This window comes from Mus caroli, unplaced genomic scaffold (assembly GCF_978045245.1).
Source record: "Mus caroli unplaced genomic scaffold, Mus_caroli_1 scaffold_1, whole genome shotgun sequence".
Classification (NCBI taxonomy): domain Eukaryota; kingdom Metazoa; phylum Chordata; class Mammalia; order Rodentia; family Muridae; genus Mus; species Mus caroli.
Genome location: NW_028227256.1, coordinates 8,925,005 through 8,946,691, shown reverse-complemented (window position 1 = coordinate 8,946,691; position 21,687 = coordinate 8,925,005). Strand labels below are relative to the sequence as shown.

General features: G+C 37.2%; 1 protein-coding gene across 7 annotated transcripts in view; it reads right to left on the bottom strand.

The window, feature by feature from the left end:
- Nucleotides 1-368: 368 nt before the first annotated feature.
- The window catches only part of CUNH8orf34 (chromosome unknown C8orf34 homolog), a 538,401-nt gene continuing 517,082 nt past the window's right edge, over nt 369-21,687 (bottom strand). For all 7 annotated transcript variants that reach the window (XM_021165867.3, XM_021165882.3, XM_021165875.3 and 4 more), the window contains 2 exons: nt 3,996-4,052; nt 369-1,202 (listed from right to left, as the gene is read on the bottom strand). In XM_021165867.3, the coding sequence (XP_021021526.1) occupies nt 1,159-1,202; nt 3,996-4,052 (101 nt within the window). In that variant the 3' untranslated portion in view covers nt 369-1,158. The remainder of the gene's footprint in view (nt 1,203-3,995; nt 4,053-21,687) is intronic.

The window sequence follows — 21,687 nt, the reverse complement described above, 5'->3', positions numbered from 1 at the left end:
GCCTGTCACTCTCTATGCTTCTGGGCCTTCATGAGGTAAGTTATCTCATGTCACATATTCCTTCTTCCATGACAATGTGCTTCACTACAGGCAAAGAAGCTAGCAGACCATACTCTGAAACCTCCAAAAACATGGACCAAAATAAAACTTTCTCCTTTAGGTTGATGGTACTTAGTTATGTTGTCACCTCCAAGAACAGCATCTGATACATAACCTATAATTTATTTCCATCTATAAAAATACTTATTACTAAAATTAGTTTCATCATACAAGAAAACAAAAATGTAAGAAAATTTATTACATCATTTCTAATTTCTGTATTTATATTTGTAAACATGACTTAATTCAGAAGTCAGAAACTGCTTGTTTATTCCTTAGCTATGGCCGAGTCTTTAACAATTGTTTCTTTTACAGTTATACACAGTTGTATAATTTAGCCTTAATTCATTAAAGCCCACCAAAAAAACCTTGCATTAAGACAAATAAGATAAAATATAGCAGATATAGTCAATAGATTGACTGAGATCAATTCATTTAGAATCAGTACAAAGCACATTCCCAAAGTAAGGTGTAGCTCAATAATTGCATACATTATCAAGTGATTTTCTTTGCAAGTGTCCTGAGGGCATGCATTTCATTATTCACTAGTTTGCTTTACTGAAGTAACATACCCATCATATTTAAATAGGAATAGGTAATATAATCATATCGGGGCAGTTGTGGGGGATACATTTTTTCCTGATGCAAATAGGTTAACACTAAGCAGTCAACTGCTGCACAGGACTAATGCTGTATCTTGGCACATGTGGGCAAGTATAATGCGTATTAATCCAAAATATGAGATATTATTATAAAAATAGAGGTAGAAAACCCTAGCTAAATTAAAATCCAGAAATTTTTAAGCATTGAGTTAGCCAATATTTAATATATCAATATTAATTTTAATAACTACATATAAAGTAACATAAACCCAAGACACTGACCAGGTCAAAGAGTATCAGATTCCATAGACAACAGACTTAGTGTTCTTGTACTATACATTAGTGCACACCCTAATCTTGTTTATTATTGACATTAGGAAAATGACATCTCTTTAGATATTACATTTAGTACATCAAATTAGGACAATAAGTAAAGATTCAGTCAGCTATAATATTCTTAAGGACCACTTGCAACTTCCTTTGCCGGTTTCACAGACAGACCTGTAGAAGAGTAAAAAATAAAAATAAAATGCATTCAACAGTGCATGGATAGAACTGCATATCCAAAGGAGAGATTGGAACTTTAGTGCTCTCTTCTACTCTGAATGAATTTCTGCCATGGCAATGATCTTGCTGTACACTGATCTTACCTTCATTAGCCAGATTAGGCCCGTGTTTTTAATAGTACATAAATGTTGGTATCTAAATAAAATCCTAATCAGAATGTTATTTTACATTTTTCTGCTTTGTGTCATAATTATATCTAATATGTCTGGTTTACCAATTAAGCAATAAATACTTTGGAAGAAGATTATCAATCTTCTTCCTGCTCACAGGGCTTAGAGGAATACTTTGCATACTGGGAAATTCTCAATAAAGTTTTATTTAATGAGAGAGGAGAAACAAAGGGAGGAAGGATGGCAGCACCTATTTCTTCTTTATCTATAATTCATTATTTACTCCAATCAACCCAGGTAACTCCCATGTTTGACTAATTGCTATCACCTGTGAATATCCCCCTTGATTGTGCCCCATGTGTCTGGTGCATGCACATATCCTAATGATACTTAATAGTCTGTACTTTGTCAAGATAATTGTCCATTGTATATCCTGTCCATGTTTTTCTTTTCTTCCATATGTTCCTTGCTTGTAAACTATACTATTTGTCATGCGACCCACAATTGTGATGAGCTATTTTTCTGGCCCATTTCAAAATCCATTTATTAATATGAATCACCAGAATGACAGTGTTTCTAGGAACTCTGGGATTGAAGAGAAGTATACCTATAAACCTTGTAAAGAACATTTGAAAGACAAAAAAAAAAAAAAAAAAAAGCTGTGGACCTAGTAGTCGAGTCATTCTATGGAATAGAAATGCAAATGGACAGAACCACAATGAAGACATTTGCACGGGCTCAGAGACAGGAGCAAGAAAAGACAGGTTTTTTTTTTTTTCTCACCACATTTTCAAACAAAAAATTATAAATATTTTTATAATTTATATAATATCTGTTTATTATGGAATTATTATAAAGAAACAAAAGTAATAATCATATTGCTAAAATATAACATTAATGAGATTTTTGTTTGTAACCATTCAGGTTATTTTCAATGAATATAAATTTGCTGTGTATATGCCTGTAACTTATACATGACAAAAATTAATTTATATTTAATATTCCATTCTATGACTTGATTTTTTAAAAAAATATTGGGACAAAACTTCTACATTAGAATCACAATGTATTTGTATATATAAGTGTATGTGTATGTGTGTATGAATATGTATATTTATGTATCTGATGTTTCCTAACAAAATCATAGTTATTTAGTATAAAATGTGTATAATTTTAAAATTAACTTCTGTTGTTGGAATCTAGATTGTTTCTCCTTTTATATGCTTTCCACATTTACTATAAAATTTTTTCCAGGTTTTATAGCATAACTTTTTTTTATTTTATTAAAAACATATGGAGAGAAATACACTATTATTAATGCTATATAAAATGCACAGATAGTGTTTTCTTGAAAGGATTTCCTAATACGGAATTTGCAGGTTAATACGTGGGAAGGGTGGAAACCAAATGAGCAACCATGGGAGACTTCAGCCATGGGAGAGTTCCCCTGCCTAGGTCCACAGTGACCCTGTCTAGCCACATGTAAGAGGTATTGAGAGAAGAGGTCATCCATGGGTGAGGAGAGGGTTAAACTATTCCAAAGTTCCTTGAAGCTTTGATAATTGTGACTTACTCGATACCAACGGAACCAAAATTCACTGGTTCTCTCTGAAATACCTGAAAAGATATTTCTGAACATCTTATCTTTATAAAAAATCTGAGACATATAGATAGCTTCATGCATGCAGTATTTTTTGTTCTGAAACTCCAGGAGATAATCAATGACATTGTAGAGTCTAGCAGAGTTGGGAAGTATGCTTTCAGCTTCTATCTATCTAGACTCTAGATCTAGAGTCTAGAAGTTAGTTATTGTCCCAGGACAGTAAATTGAGGGAGCAGAAGGGAAGGGGATAGAAAGAAATGAACATAATGACAAGACACAAACGTTTTCCTCATGGGGTCTTAAACAATATGCATTTTAAAAAATGTGAACAGTGAGTAGTTACAGAGAATACACAAGATTACCTGCTGTTGATAATAAATGCCTGTAGCATATAGATTTTAAAAACTATCCAAGCTGACTGTCCCTAGCCTGGTGCATAGCCCGCGACCAAGACCACATGTTTCTCCTAGCCAACGCCTCTTCCACAAATGCCAGCTCTGCCTCTCTAGAGCTCAGAGATCTTCTCTTGCCAGTTCCAAAACCAGTGGCCAGCTGCGGGCACTCTCTCACCAGCCCAAGCTCAGCTGTGGTTACTTATCCCCTGGTTCTCGGTCCTTTGCCCAATCTTCCTGTTCCAAAGGCTGGCTGAATTCTGCCCCAGCTAAGTTCTTTCCCTTCTGCCCACCTGAACAAACTGCGAATGGAAAACACCAGACAATCTTAGTTTAAAATCAACAAATTTTATCTATCATCTTAAACTCATCAACTATTCTGCTGGAAATCTGGTGGCAGAGGTCGCCACCAGGTCTAACAGTTCACGGTCTACATCATGCCCCCTCTTGCTTCCCACCTCTCTGTAAAAAAGAGCCATTTCTTCCTCCCTCATCCCACTTCCTCTCTCAGACTGGAAGGCCCACCTCCTCTTTCTTGCCCAGCTTTGGTTTAGTGTCATCTTTACTAGCCAATCAGTAAATTAGGGGGAAATTCCCCTACAAATTCCCTGAGCAAACATACCTGAATAGATCAGGGTAGGACAGGACGAGCATGGCACACAGAGAAGATCAGCAGAGCCTGTTGAAATTGAAAGAGAAATTGAAAGAGAAGGGGTAATACACTGGATCTAGACCAAAAATACAATTCTCTGCTGCCTTCACCCATTTCCCGAGAGAACTAATCACAATTAAGTTCAAACATGCAGTGCAGTCTGAACAGAATGCCTGCTGCATGTTGACTGTGTAGCAGTGTGTAAGTTGTCATGCTACAACCCAGTCACTTGCAATTTCAAAATCTTGTTGGTTTCTAAATAAAGTATAAAGAAAAATGTCTTTCTACGTCATATTCTGGGAATATATGTAAACACTAGGAACACTTTCATCTAGATTACAGTCACAATTCTGAGGCTCATTACGAGTTTGACAGAGGTCAACTGAATAACTATATGTACCAAATAATGATGCTACAAAATGTACAAAATTTCACTATTCTGACACATGTGGCAGTGTATATGAACTAATAAACCATATTTATAGCAAAGAATATACAATATTGTATTGTCAGTGGAATTCTTCTAGACAGAAGAGTAGACTGTGAGTTATCTCTAAAGGAGGGGCAAAGTAGTGCCTACTGGGATGACAGGATATATTATCTTATTTCAAAAAAGTAGAAAAAAGGGGAATAAGTAAAAATCAGACAGTAAAAGCAAAATTTAAAAGACAAATGTACATGTCTTAAAGAATAACAAAATGGAAAAAATTACAAAAAAATTCCTACCTAGCTCTAGGAATACTTGTCCTGGTGTTACTATAGATGAGCTATAATTTTCTACAATGCTCAAGACTTTTGGACAGTGTTATAGTATGTCTGCTTTATAGAGGGTTAAAAGGCACAACTGTGGAAATAGAGACATAGAAGTGCTTCAACAAAAGAAATTAACTTGACATTCATCAAAACTATTCAGAAACATTTTTTCATATCATCCATTGCAAAGAACTCAATTAAGGGATATGGTGATAGGTCAATGGGCAAAATACTTGCAGTGCGATCATAAGCACCAGAGTTTGGATTCTCAGCACCCGTTTAAAAGCCAGATGGGCAAAATGGCTGACCTTAATAATCCTAGCCCAGCATATGGGGGATAATAGTAGGAGATTCCTAGGTAAACTTGCTTTTTAAATGAGCTGAATCCATGAACTGTGCATTTGAGTAAGAGACTGCCTCAATGGCTAAGGTGAGAGTGACAAAAAAATGTTACTCTTGGTTTCCACACAGAAGCTTATATGTGCACATGTATCCACACATACATGTGTACCCATACTCATATGAAAAAATACATGCTCACTAGACATATTTATATGTGAAATAAAAAGAATTTTATTAAGTATGTGTTGAAAAATGCTGCTTCAACTAGAGTGCAGAGGACATTGTTCTGTTCTATCATGTTGCATCACTCATCAGTGAATTTATGCTTTCAACAGACTAGAGTCATATGTGTGACCATAAGCAAGTTAACATTTCTTATCATTTGCAAAGAATGGCAATGAGCAAAACATCTCTGTAGCATCATTGAGGAATAGGCATGTAGCATTTTTATAGTTTTCAAATTCAATTGACTTGGAGATATAAAAGGCATTTGGACTGAAAATGAGAGTTGTATCAGAAGTGGAGCCTGGGCAATAATGGATAAAGTGGTATATTTTAGAAATCTTCCATATTGTATAGTTCAGACAAATTCTTATTATATTCATGTTTGGATACCTGACATTATTAAAGATGCTAAGAAGTAATTATTCAATTTCTCATTAAATTTATTAACTAGACATGTTAAGTGTCAAGGCACAGGAATCTATTAAGTAAATATCTAAATATTTAATGAATACTTACAGTGTAACATAGTTGAATAAAGTTTTTCCAAAAAGGCTAACTTTTTTAAATAGATAAAAGCAATGATTGAGGCACAAAGTCATCTATAAAATGTAGACACTTAAAAGGATCATTTTAACTGCTAACAATGGATATTTTTCTCTGTCCTAGTATAAAAGAGAATGTCACAGCTAATTTATGTCTCAGAATCCAAAGAAAAGCCATGTTGTCTTTGTTTTGAACAATGTTTAATTATACTAAAGATGATATAGAGTTCTGAGATATTTAGTCAACATGTCAAAATAAGGCATTTTGAAGGAATTTGACAGCATGTTGTGAACAGTTGTACCACTTTTAATAGCTCACTATGAGGCTGAAGACATGCCTGATGTAATTGCTAAGCAATATTTATTTTATTCTTTCAAATATCTAATTTTTATGTTTATCATATATGCCTCCATTAATTTTCTGGATGACTTTGCTCATAAATAATAGTTTGGAACATAATGTAAATATAATGAAATCAAGTTGAAGTTTCTATTAAAACCAGATTTCTTGCCCAAACGTATTAGCATCTCTGTTTCTTTCTCTGTTGGTTCCTCATATTTTCTGGTGTTTTCCTTATGCTACACTGCAAAGTGGAATGATTTCTTTCTTATGCTATGTATGTGCTTATTTTTACACCTATAGTGCTTTAGCTTCTGTTATGATTTGAATGTGAAATAACCTTTATAGGTGCACATGGTTGAAATTTTACCTCCTAGCTGGTGGCATGATTTAGTGTTTGTAGAATCTTAGGGAGGCAAAGTACAACAAGAGGAAGTACAGCATTGGATGTGGTTCTTGATGCTTTACAGTTTCACTGCACTTCCAAGGCCATGTCTGCCTACCTGCTACCATGGTTCCCACCATGATGGTCATGGCCTCTGACCCTCTTAAACTCTATGCACCAAAACTCTTTGTTTTGTATGTTCCCTTGCTCATTGTGCTGGCTAATTTTTTTTTGTCAGCTAGACACAAGTCACTGGAGAGGAAGGAGCCACAATTGAGAAAATGCCTCAATAAGACAATCATATACGCGGGCCTGTAGAGTATTTTCTTAATTAGTATGGAAAGGTTAAGAGCACTGTGGATTGTCCTGAATGTTATAAGAAAGCAGGCTGAGTAAACCATGGAGAGCAAGTGAATAAGCAGCACCCATTTATGGTGTTTGTGCCATCTGCTGCCTTCAGGTTCCTGCTTTGTGAGTTCCTGTTGTGACTTTCTTCAATGATGAACAGTGTGATATGGAAGCAAAAGTCAAATAAACCCATTCCTTCCCAATTTACTTTGTTGTCATGGTTTTCACAGCAATAGAAACCATAACTAAGACAGTCATGTGTCTTGTCAAAGACACATGATAAAAAAAATAACTGGGACCCCTGTAATGCCAATTAAAAAATACTCAATTTCACACACACACACACACACCACACCACACACAAATACAGACATGAACACATTGTTAAATATTTTTTTAAATAAAAAGATATAGGTGGTAAAATAAAGAACAACATGTAGAGTAAATACTCAGAATAAATAAATGAATTTTGACAGTGTATTGCAAAACAATAAAGTTGTCCCAGACTTAAAATATACAGGAAACTTCAATGCTCTTCTATTACACCGAGACCTTTTTACCCCAATACTAACCTTTCCCCTTTTATACTATATGAATTACATCTCCCGTTCTTTGAAATCTAGATGCATGGGCCCTTCATTGTTCCCTGAATTCTGTGGATACTTTTCAATTTAAACACTTATCTAAAGATTCAAAGCCAACAACAATACATGAGAAAGAACATGTGCATTTGTTTTTGTCGGTCTGGGTTATCTCTCTGAGAATGATTATTTCTAGTTCTACCTAGGAATTTCATAATTTCATTTCTCTTTATTATAGAATAATATTACATTGTATGAATTCATCACAGTTTTCATTATCCTTTTATCAGTTGATGGGAGTACAGGCAATTCAATTTCCTACCTATTGTGAATAGAATAGCAATAAACATGATGGGCAAATATCTCTGGTAGAATATTAGGTCCTTTGGAAATATCTCTTGGAGTGCTATAGCTAGATCATCTGGTAGACTGCTACCACTATCTAGCTTTTAAAATAACATCCACACTGATTTCAAATCTGTTTTTTAAATAAATGTATCTGTTAAACATGAATACAAAATTCCTCAAAAGTGAGAGACAGAGAAAACATTTATACCACCAACAACCAAAATATAGTTGATATACAATGTCAGATGATGTGGAAATTAATTCAGAATTATTGCTAAGGATAATTAGTTGTATTTCCTTAAAAATCCCAACTTGCCATCAAAGTGTATTTCTAAATATATATAATCTGAATAACATTGAAATTTAGAAATCAAATCAAGAATTGACATAGATGAAAAGAGAACAAATTCATGCACCCTAGGAGTTTTTAACACATACCTCATGGTGATGAAAACAGTACTACCTGCTCAAATAGTCGGTAAAAACATGGATATATGCTCATCAAAATCAAGAATTCCACACAGTGCATGCAGACAGAAAACTATACCCAGTGAATGAGTAGTTTTCCTCGTTATTATTCAGAAACATGTTGCTTCTTCACAATGTGTCAAACTAGTCACATCCAGGGTTACCCATGCAGTCTCAACATATTTCAAATGATTTAAAGCAGCCGCAAAAATGGATGCAATATGAAAACAGAGTTAAGTATGTAAGGAACACTTCACTTTAAACCAACAGATCTGAAATAAAGAAGGGATGAAAATGAGCAAGGACAGCTTCTCGTGACAGTGTCATCTATCTTCTCCCAGATGTATGCTTTGTCATTGATATGCAGTCTTTTATCAGAAAGCATCTACTGACATGTAAGTTTGCAGATAATGCGGCTCAGTTATGAACGAAGGAAAACAAGACACTCACTTTGCTAGGCCCTCGGTGCTTGTGTTAATTTGATTTGTCTCTCAATTGAAGGATGTTAATGACGTTGGTTTAGAGAAAACACCTCAATTCAATCTTGTTATTTTTCTTTTTTTTTAATTTTTAATATTTTTATTACATATTTTCCTCAATTACATTTCCAATGCTATCCCAAAAGTCCCCCATAGTGCCCCCCCACTTCCCTACCCACCCATTCCCATTCTTTTGGCCCTGGCATTTCCCTATATTGGGGCATATAAAGTTTGCAAGTCCAATGGGCCTCTCTTTCCAGTGATGGCCGACTAGGCCATCTTTCCATACATATGCAGCTAGAGACAAGAGCTCCGGGGTTCTGGTTAGTACATCATGTTGTTCCAACAATAGGGTTGCAGATCCCTTTAGCTCCTTGGGTACTTTCTCTAGCTTCTCCATTGGGAGCCCTGTGATACATCCAATAGCTGACTGTGAGCATCCACTCCTGTGTTTGCTAGGCCCCGGCATCGTCTCACAAGAGACAGCTATATTTGGGTCCTTTCAGCAAAATCTTGCTAGTGTATGCAATGGTGTCAGCGTTTAGAAGCTGATTATGGGATGGATCCCTGGATACGGCAGTCTCTAAATGGTCCATCCTTTCATCACAGCTACGAACTTTGTCTCTGTAACTCCTTCCCTGGGTGTTTTGTTCCCAATTCTAAGAAGGGGCATAGTGTCCACACTTTGGTCTTCATTCTTCTTGAGTTTCATGCGTTTAGCAAATTGTATCTTATATCTTGGGTATCCTAAGTTTTGGGCTAATATCCACTTATCAGTGAATACATATTGTGTGAGTTCTTTTGTCATTGTGTTACCTCACTCAAGATGATGCCCTCCAGGTCCATCCATTTGGCTAGGAATTTCATAAATTCATTCTTTTTAATAGCTGAGTAGTACTCCATTGTGTAAATGTACCATAATTTCTGTATCCATTCCTCTGTTGAGGGACATCTGGGTTCTTTCCAGCTTCTGGCTATTATAAATAGGGCTGCTATGAACATAGTGGAGCATGTGTCCTTTTTACCAGTTGGGACATCTTCTGGATATATGCCCAGGAGAGGTATTGCTGGATCCTCCGGTAGTACTATGTCCAACTTTCTGAGGAACCGCCAGACTGATTTCCAGAGTGGTTGTACAAGCTTGCAATCCCACCAACAATGGAGGAGTGTTCCTCTTTCTCCACATCCTCGCCAGCATCTGCTGTCACCTGAATTTTTGATCTTAGCCATTCTGACTGGTGTGAGGTGGAATCTCAGGGTTGTTTTGATTTGCATTTCCCTGATGATTAAGGATGTTGAACATTTTTTCAGGTGCTTCTCTGCCATTCGGTATTCCTCAGGTGAGAATTCTTTGTTCAGTTCTGAGCCACATTTTTTAATGGGGTTATTTGACTTTCTGGAGTCCACCTTCTTGAGTTCTTTATATATATTGGATATTAGTCCCTTATCTGATTTAGGATAGGTGAAGATCCTTTCCCAATCTGTTGGTGGTTTTTTTGTCTTATTGATGGTGTCTTTAGCCTTGCAGAAGCTTTGCAGTTTCATGAGGTCCCACTTGTCAATTCTCGATCTTACAGCACAAGCCATTGCTGTTCTATTCAAGAATTTTTCCCCTGTGCCCATATCTTCAAGGCTTTTCCCCACTTTCTCCTCTATAAGTTTCAGTGTCTCTGGTTTTATGTGAAGTTCCTTGATCCACTTAGATTTGACCTTAGTACAAGGAGATAGGAATGGATCAATTCGCATTCTTCTACATGTTAACAACCAGTTGTGCCAGCACCATTTGTTGAAAATGCTGTCTTTCTTCCACTGGATGTTTTTAGCTCCCTTGTCGAAGATCAAGTGACCGTAGGTGTGTGGGTTAATTTCTGGGTCTTCAATTCTATTCCATTGGCCTATTTGTCTGTCACTATACCAGTACCATGCAGTTTTTATCACAATTGCTCTGTAGTAAAGCTTTAGGTCCGGAATGTTGATTCCACCAGAGGTTCTTTTATCCTTGAGAAGAGTTTTTGCTATCCTAGGTTTTTTGTTATTTCAGATGAATTTGCAGATTGCACTTTCTAATTCGTTGAAGAATTGATTTGGAATTTTGATGGGGATTGCATTGAATCTGTAGATTGCTTTTGGCAAGATAGCTATTTTTACAATGTTGATCCTGCCAATCCATGACCATGGGAGATCTTTCCATCTTCTGAGATCTTCTATAATTTCTTTCTTCAGAGACTTGAAGTTTTTATTATACAGATCTTTCACTTCCTTAGTTAGAGTCACGCCAAGATATTTTATATTATTTGTGACTATTGAGAAGGGTATTGTTTCCCTAATTTCTTTCTCAGCCTGTTTATTCTTTGTGTAGAGAAAGGCCATTGATTTGTTTGAGTTAATTTTATATCCAGCTACTTCACTGAAGCTGTTTATCAGGTTTAGGAGTTCTCTGGTGGAATTTTTAGGGTCACTTATATATACTATCATATCATCTGCAAAAAGTGATATTTTGACTTCATCTTTTCCAATTTGTATCCCTTTGATCTCCTTTTGTTGTCGAATTGCTCTGGCTAGGACTTCAAGTACAATGTTGAATAGGTATGGAGAAAGTGGACAGCCTTGTCTAGTCCCTGATTTTAGAGGGATTGCTTCAAGCTTCTCACCATTTACTTTGATGTTGGCTACTGGTTTGCTGTAGATTGCTTTTATCATGTTTAGGTATGGGCCTTGAATTCCTGATCTTTCCAAGACTTTTATCATGAATGGGTGTTGGATCTTGTCAAATGCTTTTTCCGCATCTAACGAGATGACCATGTGGTTTTTGTCTTTGAGTTTATTTATATACTGGATTACGTTGATGGATTTCCGTATATTGAACCATCCCTGCATCCCTGGGATGAAACCTACTTGGTCAGGATGGATGATTGTTTTGATGTGTTCTTGGATTCGGTTAGCAAGAACTTTATTGAGGATTTTTGCATCAATATTCATAAGGGATATTGGTCTGAAATTTTCTATCTTTGTTGGGTCTTTTTGTGGTTTAGGTATCAGAGTAATGTGGCTTCATAGAATGAGTTGGGTAGAGTACCTTCTGTTTCTATTTTGTGGAATAGTTTGTGAAGAACTGGGATTAGATCTTCTTTGAAGGTCTGATAGAACTCTGCACTAAACCCATCTGGTCCTGGGCTTTTTTTGGTTGGGAGACTATTAATGACTGCTTCTATTTCTTTGGGGGATATAGGGCTGTTTAGATCATTAACCTGATCTTGATTCAACTTTGGTACCTGGTATCTGTCTAGGAACTTCTCCATTTCATCCAGGTTCTCCAGTTTTGTTGAGTATAGCCTTTGGTAGAAGGATCTGATGGTGTTTTGGATATCTTCAGGATCTGTTGTTATGTCTCCTTTTTCATTTCTGATTTTGTTAATTAGGATGCTTTCCCTGTGCCCTCTATTGAGTCTGGCTAAGGGTTTATCTATCTTGTTGATTTTCTTTCTCAAAGAACCAGCTCCTTGATTGGTTGATTCCTTGAATAGTTTTTCTTGTTTCCACTTGGTTGATTTCACCCCTGAGTTTGATTATTTCCTGCCGTCTACTCCTCTTGGGTGAATTTGCTTCCTTTTGTTCTAGTGCTTTTAGGTATGTTGTCAAGCTGCTAATGTGTGCTCTCTCTAGTTTCCTTTTGGAGGCACTCAGAGCTATGAGTTTTCCTCTTAGAAATGCTTTCATTGCGTCCCATAAGTTTGGGTATATTGTGGCTTCATTTTCATTGAACTCTAAAAAGTCCTTAATTTCTTTCTTTATTCCTTCCTTGACCAAGGTATCATTGAGAAGAGTGTTGTTCAGTTTCCACTTGAAGGTTGGCTTTCTCTTATTTATTTTGTTATTGAAGATCAGCCTTAGTCCATGGTGATCTGATAGGATGCATGGGACAATTTCAATACTTTTGTATCTGTTGAGGCCTGTTTTGTGACCAATTATGTGGTCAATTTTGGAGAAGGTACCATGAGGTGCTGAGAAGAAGGTATATCCTTTTGTTTTAGGATAGAATGTTCTGTAGATATCTGCCAGATCCATTTGATTCATAATTTCTGTTAGTTTCACTGTGTCCCTGTTTAGTTTCTGTTTCCATGATTTGTCCATTGGTGAAAGTGGTGTATTGAAGTCTCCCACTATTATTGTATGAGGTGCAATGTGTGCTTTGAGATTTACTAAAGTTTCTTTAATGAATGTGGCTGCCTTTGTATTTGTAGCATAGATATTCAGGATTGATAGTTCCTCTTGGAGGATTTTACCTTTGATGAGTATGAAGTGCCTCTCCCTGTCTTTTTTGATGACTTTGGGTTGGAAGTTAATCTTATCAGATATTAGAATGGCTACTCCAGCTTGATTCTTCATACCATTTGCTTGGAAAATTGTTTTCCAGCCTTTCATTCTGAGGTAGTGTCTATCTTTTTCTCTGAGATGAGTTTCCTGTAAGCAGCAAAATGTTGGGTCTTGTTTGTGTAGCCAGTTTGTTAGTCTATGTCTTTTTATTGGGGAGTTGAGTCCATTGATATTAAGAGTTATTAAGGAAAAGTAATTGTTGTTTCCTGTTATTTTTGTTGTTAAAGTTGGCATTCTGTTCTTGTGGCTGTCTTCTTTTAGGTTTGTTGAGGGATTACCTTCTTGTTGTTTCTAGGGCATGGTTCCTGTCCTTGTATTGGTTTTTTTCTGTTATTATCCTTTGAAGGGCTGGATTCATGGAGAGATAATGTGTGAATTTGGTTTTGTCGTGGAATACTTTGGTTTCTCCATCTATGTTAATTGAGAGTTTGGCTGGGTATAGTAGCCTGGGCTGGAATTTGTGTTCTTTTAGTGTCTGTATAACATCCTTCCAGGATCTTCTGGCTTTCATAGTCTCTGGTGAAAAATCTGGTGTAATTCTGATAGGCTTGCCTTTATATGTTACTTGGCCTTTTTCTCTTACTGCTTTTAGTATTCTATCTTTATTTAGAGCATTTGTTGTTCTGATTATTATGTGTCGGGAGGTATTTCTTTTCTGGTCCAGTCTATTTGGAGTTCTGTAGGCTTCTTGTATGTTCATGGGCATCTCTTTCTTTAGATTTGGGAAGTTTTCTTCTATAATTTTGTTGAAGATGTTTGCTGGTCCTTTGAGTTGAAAATCTTCATTCTCATCCACTCCTATTATCCGTAGGTTTGGTCTTCTCATTGTGTCCTGTATTTCTTGGTTGTTTTGAGTTAGGATCTTTTTGCATTTTACATTTTCCTTGATTGTTGTGCCGATGTTCTCTATGGAATCTTCTGCACCTGAGATTCTCTCTTCCATCTCTTGTATTCTGTTGCTGATGCTGGTATCTATGGTTCCAGATTTCTTTCCTAGGGTTTCTATCTCCAGTGTTGCCTCATTTTGGGTTTTCTTTATTGTGTCTACTTCCCTTTTTAGGTCTAGTATGGTTTTGTTCATTTCCATCATCTGTTTGGATGTGTTTTCCTGTTTTTCTTTAAGGACTTCTACCTGTTTGATTATGTTATCCTCTTTTTCTTTAACGATTTGTAACTCTTTAGCAGTGTTCTCCTGCAATTCTTTAAGGGATTTTTGTGCTTCCTCTTTAATGTCTTCTACCTGTTTACCAGTGTTCCTTTGTATTTCTTTAAGTGTGTTATTAAAGTCCTTCTTGAAGTCCTCTACCATCATCTTGAGATATGCTTTTAGATCCGTGTCTAGCTTTTCTGGTGTGTTGGAGTGCCCTGGACTGGGCGAAGTGGGAGTGCTGGGTTCTGATGATGGCGAGTGGTCTTTGTTTCTGTTAGTAAGATTATTACGTTTACCTTTTGCCATGTGGTAATCTCTGGGGTTAGTTGTTGTCCATGTCAGTGTTTAAAGATTGGAGGAGAAGCTGTGTTCCACTCACCAGAAGTCTCAAAATCCTGTGGCGGGGGTCGTGGGTAGCTGGCGGGTGTCAGCCGACCCTGTGCTCTAGCTACCCTGGTGCTGTTCAGGCCGGAAGACGCCTGTGGCCCTACTCAGGCCGGTTTTCTGTTTCCCTAATAAATTCAGTCTCAGGTCCCGCGCGAAATTGGATTGGAGCAGAAGCTGTGTTCCACTCACCAGAAGTCTTAAGATCCTGTGGTGGGTGTTGTGGGTAGCTGGCGAGTGTCAGCCGACCCTGGGCCCTAGCTACCCCGGTGCTTTTCTGACCGGAAGAGGCTTGTGGCCCTCTCGTTATTTTTCTTAAATCTATGTGAAAATAATGAAAGGGCTATTACCATATTTCAAAAAGTTTCTCATTTTATCCATCTGATTTGATTCATAAAAACATAGCTTATAATTTTTAAGTATTAAATTGTTATCCACAGTGCTGGGCAAAGTTAAGAACAAGTGCTATCTGAGAGCAGTCCTCAAGGACATTTTGTATTTTTTTTTGAAGAAAGAAGATATCTATATCTGTATCTGTATCTATCTGTATCTGTATCTATATCTGTATATCTGTACCTGTACCTGTACCTGTACCTGTACCTGTACCTGTACCTGTACCTGTACCTGTACCTGTACCTGTACCTGTATCTGTATCTGTATCTGTATCTGTATCTGTATCTGTATCTGTATCTGTATCTGTATCTATCTGTATGTGTATCTAGATCTGTATATCTGTACCTGTACCTGTACCTGTACCTGTACCTGTACCTGTACCTGTACCTGTATCTGTATCTGTATCTGTATCTGTATCTGTATCTGTATCTGTATCTGTATCTGTATCTGTATCTGTATCTGTATCTGTATCTGTATCTGTATCTATTTGTACTAGATATGAAACAATTATAAAAGTTGGCAAGGGAAAAATTTTATTCTTTTAAAATTTAAATAAATAATTTAAAATGACTGTATAGCTGAGAAAAAAATTGACATGTGATGCAGAATGTTTCTCTTAGACTTCAGCTGTGTGGACAACTAGAGTCAGATCCACAGCAGATGCTCCGCAGATGGTATGAACGCTTCTTAATGGCTTTTGCGACAGGGTAAACCTTTCATGAACTGCCAAAGGAAATTCTACACAGAGCTCTTACACCTTTGCTTTTACATCCTTGCTCTTACTCTTGCCCTCCTTTCCTCCCTCTTTCTACATAGTCATGGCCAGTCTCTGCTTCTTTACTCTTCTCCCTATCTCTGCCTTTCTACAATAAACACCTTTAAAAAAAAAGAAATTCTACATAGATATGATTTAAGGGGGGCCTGGAGAAATACCTCAGCCATTAAGAATGGAGTTTGCTCTTGAGGAGGACCTGTGTTTGGTTCTCAGCACCGGAATCAGGTTCCTGGCACCCAAATTAGGTGACTCACAGCTGCCTGAACCTGCAGTTTCAGGGGATCTGATGCCCTCCCTATTCTGGCATCTGCCGGTAACTCCACTCATGCATTATACATATAGGTAGACACACATATACACACATTTTTTAATAAAACATTTTAATAATTCAACCATGTTAGAAATCAAAATAGCAAAAATATTTTGAACCAGTAGAAAGTCAGTGTGTTATAGACCTGTTTTTCTGAATTCTGAAATGTAATACACATGTGGAAAAACATAAAATAATGTGGACCTCAGTAATAAAATAGATGCCATAAATACCCATTAGACATCACTCACTCTGATGAATAGAACTCTGCCAACCAAATATGAGACTATTTTCTGATTTTTTTAAATTAGGTATTTTCTTCATTTACATTTCAAATGCTATCCCAAAAGTCCCCTAGACACTTCCCCCCACTCTCCTACCCACACACTCCCACTTCTTGGTCCTGGCGTTCACCCCTACTGAGGCATATAAAGTTTGCAAAACCAAGGGGCCTCTCTTCCCAATGATGGCCGAGTAGGCCATCTTCTGATACATATGCAGATAGAGACATGATCTCTGGGGGTACTGGTTAGTTCATATTGTTGTTCCACCTATAGGGTTGCAAACCCCTTTAGCTCCTTGGGTACTTTTATCTAGCTCCTCCATTGGGGGACCTGTGTTCCATCTAATAGCTGACTGTGAGCATCCACTTCTGTGTTTGTCAGGTCCCGGCATAGTCTCACAAGAGACAGCTATATTAGGATCCTTTCAGCAAAATCTTGCTGGTGGATGCAATGGTGTCAGCGTTTGGAGGCTAATTATGGGATGGATCCCCAGGTACGGCAGTCTCTAGATGGTCCATCCTTTCGTCTCAGCTCTAAACTTTATCTCTGTAACTCTTTCCATGGGGGTTTTGCTCCCAATTCTAAGAAGGGGCAAAGTGACCACACTTTAGTCTTCCTTCTTCTTGAGTTTAATGCGTTTTGCAAATTGTATCTTGATTCTTGGGTATTCTAAGTTTCTGGGCTAATATACACTTATCATGTGAGTTCTTGGGTTACCTCACTCAGGATGATGTCCTCCAGGACCATCCATTTGCCTAGGAATTTCACAAACTCATTCTTATTAATAGCTGAGTAGTACTCCATTGTGTAAATGTACCACATTTTCTGTATCCATTCCTCTATTGAAGGACATCTGTGTTCTTTCCAGCTTCTGGCTATTATTAATAAGGCTGCTATGAACATAGTGGAGCATGTGTCCTTCTTACTAGTTGGAACATCTTCTGGATATATCCCCAGGAGAGATATTGCAGGATCCTCCAGTAGTACTATGTCCAATTTTCTGAGGAACCACGAGACTGATCTCCAGAGTGGTTGTACAAGCTTGCAATCCCACCAACAATGGACGAGTGTTCCTCTTTCTCCACATCCTCGCCAGCATCTGTTGTCACCTGAATTTTTGATCTGAGACTTTCTGACTGGTGTGAAGTGGAATCTCAGCATTGTTTTGATTTGCATTTCCCTGTTGATTAAGGATGCTGAACATTTTTTCAGGTGCTTCTCAGACATTCGGTATTCCTCAGGTGAGAATTCTTTGTTTAGCTCTGAGCCCCATTTTTAATGCAACCGCATTTTTTTTTTGATTTTTTGATTTTCTGGAGTCCACCTTCCTGAGTTGTTTATATATATTAGATATTAGTCCCCTATCTGATTTAGGATAGGTAAAGATCCTTTCTCAATCTGTTGGTGGCATTTTTGTCTTATTGACGGTGTCTTTGCCTTACAGAAACTTTGCAATTTTATGAGGTCCCCATTTGTCGATTCTCGATCTTACAGCACAAGCCATTGCTGTTCTAGTCAGAAAAATTTCCCCTGTGCCCATATCTTAGAGGCTTTTCCCCACTTTCTCCTCTATAAGTTTCACTGTCTCTGGTTTTATGTGGAGTTCCTTGATCCACTTAGATTTGACCTTAGTACAAGGAGATAGGAATGGATCAATTCACATTCTTCTACATGTTAACTGCCAGTTGTGCTAGCACCATTTGTTGAAAATGCTGTCTTTTTTTCCACTGGATGGTTTTAGTTCCCTTGTCAAAGATCAAGTGACCATAGGTGTGTGGGTTAATTTCTGGGTCTTCAATTCTATTCCGTTGGTCTACTTGTCTGTCGATATACCAGTACCATGCAATTTTTATCACAATTGCTCTGTAGTACAGCTTTAGGTCAGGCATGGTGATTCCTCCAGAGGTTCTTTTATCCTTGAGAAGAGCTTTTGCTATTCTAGGTGTTTTGTTATTCCAGATGAACTTGAAAATTGGCCTTTCTAATTCGTTGAAGAATTGAGTTGGAATTTTGATGGGGATTGCATTGAATATGTAGATTGCTTTTGGCAAGATAGCCATTTTTTGGCAAGATAGCCATTTGGCAAGATGCCAATCCATGAGCATGGGAGATCTTTTCATCTTCTGAGATCTTCTATAATTTCTTTCTTCAGAGACCTGAAGTTCTTATCATACAGATCTTTCACTTCCTTAGTTATAGTCACACCAAGGTATTTTATATTACTTGTGACTATTGAGAAGGGTGTTGTTTCCCTAATTTCTTTCTCAGCCTGTTTATCCTTTGTGTAGAGAAAGGCCATTGACTTGTTTGAGTTAATTTTATATCCAGCTGCTTCACCAAAGCTGTTTATCAGGTTTAGGAGTTCTCTGGTGGATTTTTTAGGGTCACTTATATATTCTATCATATCATGTGCAAAAAGTGATATTTTGAATCCTTCCTTTCCAATTTTTATCCCCTGGATCTTCTTTTGTTGTCGAATTGCTCTGGCTAGGATTTCAAGTACTATGTTGAAAAGGTATGGAGAAAGTGGGCAGCCTTGTCTAGTCCCTGATTTTAGTGGGATTGTTTCCAGCTTCTCACCATTTACTTTGATGTTGGCTACTGGTTTTCTGTAGATTGCTTTTATCATGTTTAGGTATGGGCCTCAATTTCCTGATGTTTCCAAGACTTTTATCATGAATGGGTGTTGGATTTTGACAAATGCTTTTTCTGCATCTAAGGAGATGATCATGTTATTTTTGTCTTTGAGTTTGTTTATATAATGGATTACGTTGATGGATTTCCATATATTAAACCATCCCTGCATCATTGGAATGAAACCTACTTGGTCAGGATGGATGATTGTTTTGATGTGTTCTTGGATTCGGTTAGCAAATATTTTATTGAGTATTTTTACATCAATATTCATAAGGGAAATTGGTATGAAGTTCTCTATCTTTGTTGGATCTTTCTGTGGTTTAGGTATCAGAGTAATTGTGGCTTCATAGAATGAATTGTAGAATAGTTTGAGAAGAACTGGAATTAGATCTTCTTTGAAAGTCTTATAGAACTCTGTACTAAACCCATCTGGTCCTGCGCTTTTTTTTTTTTTTTTGGTTGGGAGATTATTAATGACTGTTTCTATTTTTTAGGGGATATAGAACTGTTTAGATCATTAATCTGATCCTGATTTTAACTTTGGTACCTGGTATCTATCTAGAAATTTGTCCATTTCATCCAGGTTCTCCAGTTTTATTGAGTATAGCCTTTTGTAGAAGGATCTGATGGTGTTTTGGATTTCTTCAGAATCTGTTGTTATGTCTCCCTTTTCATTTCTGATTTTGTTAATTAGGATGCTGTCCCTGTGCCTACTGGTGAGTCTGGCTAAGAGTTTATCTACCTTGTTGATTTATTCAAAGAACCAGCTCCTTGATTGGTTGATTCTTTGAATACTTCCTCTTGTTTCCACTTGGTTGATTTCGCCCCTGATTATTTCCTGCTCTCTACTCCTCTTCAGTTATTTTGCTTCCTTTTCTTCTAGAGCTTTTAGGTGTGTTGTCAACCTGTTAGTGTGTGCTCTCTCCAGTTTCTTTTTGAAGGCACTCAGAGCTATGAGTTTTCCTCTTAGAAATGCTTTCATTGTGTCCCATAAGTTTGGGTATGTTGTGGCTTCATTTTCATTAAAGTCTAAAAAGTCTCTAATTTCTTTCTTTATTCCTTCCTTGACCAAGAGTGTTGTTCAGTTTCCACGTGAATGTTGGCTTTCTATTATTTATTTTGTTATTGAAGATCAGCCTTAGTCCATGGTGATCTGATAGGATGCATGGGACAATTTCAATATTTTTGTATCTGTTGAGGCCTGGTTTGTGACCAATTATATGTTCAATTTTGGAAACGGTACCAGGAGGTGCTAAGAAGAAGGTATATCCTTTTGTTTTAGGATAAAATGTTCTGTATATATCTGTTAGATCCATTTGTTTCATAACTTCTGTTATTTTCACTGTGTCCCTGTTTAGTTTCTGTTTCCAGGATCTGTCCAATAATGAAAGTTGTGTGTTGAAGTCTCCCACCATTATTTGTGAGCTGAAATGTATGCTTTGAGCTTTACTAAAGTTTCTTTAATGAATGCCCTTACATTTGGAGCATAGATATTCAGAATTGAGAGTTCCTCTTGGAAGATTTTACCTTTGATGAGTATGAAGTGTCACTCCTTATTGTTTTTTGATCACTTTGGGGTGGAAGTTGATTTTATTGGATATTACTATGGCTACTCGAGCTTGTTTCTTTGGAACGTTTGCTTGGAAATTTGTTTTCCAGCCTTTTACTCTGAGGTAGTGTCTATCTTTGTCCTTGATGTGAGTTTCCTGTTTGTGTAGCCAGTCTGTTAATCTATGTCTCTTTATTGGGGGAATTGAGTCCATTGATATTAAGAGATATTAAGGAAAAATAATTGTTGCTTCCTATTATTTTTTAATATTTTTTATTAAATATTTTCCTCATTTACATTTCCAATGCTATCCCAAAAGTCCCCCATACCCTACCCCCCACTAACCTACCCACCCATTCCCAATTTTTGGCCCTGGCGTTCCCCTGGACTGGGGCATATAAAGTTTGCAAGTCCAATGGGCCTCTCTTTCCAAGATGGCCGACTAGGCCATCTTTTGATATATATGCAGCTAGAGCCAAGAGCTCCGGGGTACTAGTTACTTCATAATGTTGTTCCCCCTATAGAGTTGGAGATCCCTTTAGCTCCTTGGGTATTTTCTCTAGCTCCTCCATTGGGGGCCCTCTGATCTACCCAATAGCTGACTATGAGCATCCAGTCTGTGTTTGCTAGGCCCCGGCTTAGTCTCACAAGATACAGCTATATCTGAGTCCTTTTAGCAAAATCTTGCTTGTGTATGCAATGGTGTCAGCGTTTGGAAGCTGATTATTGGATGGATTCCTGGATATGGCTGTCTCTAGATGGTCCATCTTTTCGTTACAGCTCCAAACTTTGTCTCTGTAACTCCTTCCACGGGTGTTTTGTTCCCAATTCTAAGAAGGGGCAAAGTGTCCACATTTTGGTCCTCGTTCTTCTTGAGTTTCATGCATTTAGCAAATTTTATCTTATATCTTGTGTATCCTAAGTTTCTGGGCTAATATCCACTAATCAGTGAGTATGTTCAACATCCTTAATTATCAGGGAAATGCAAATCAAAA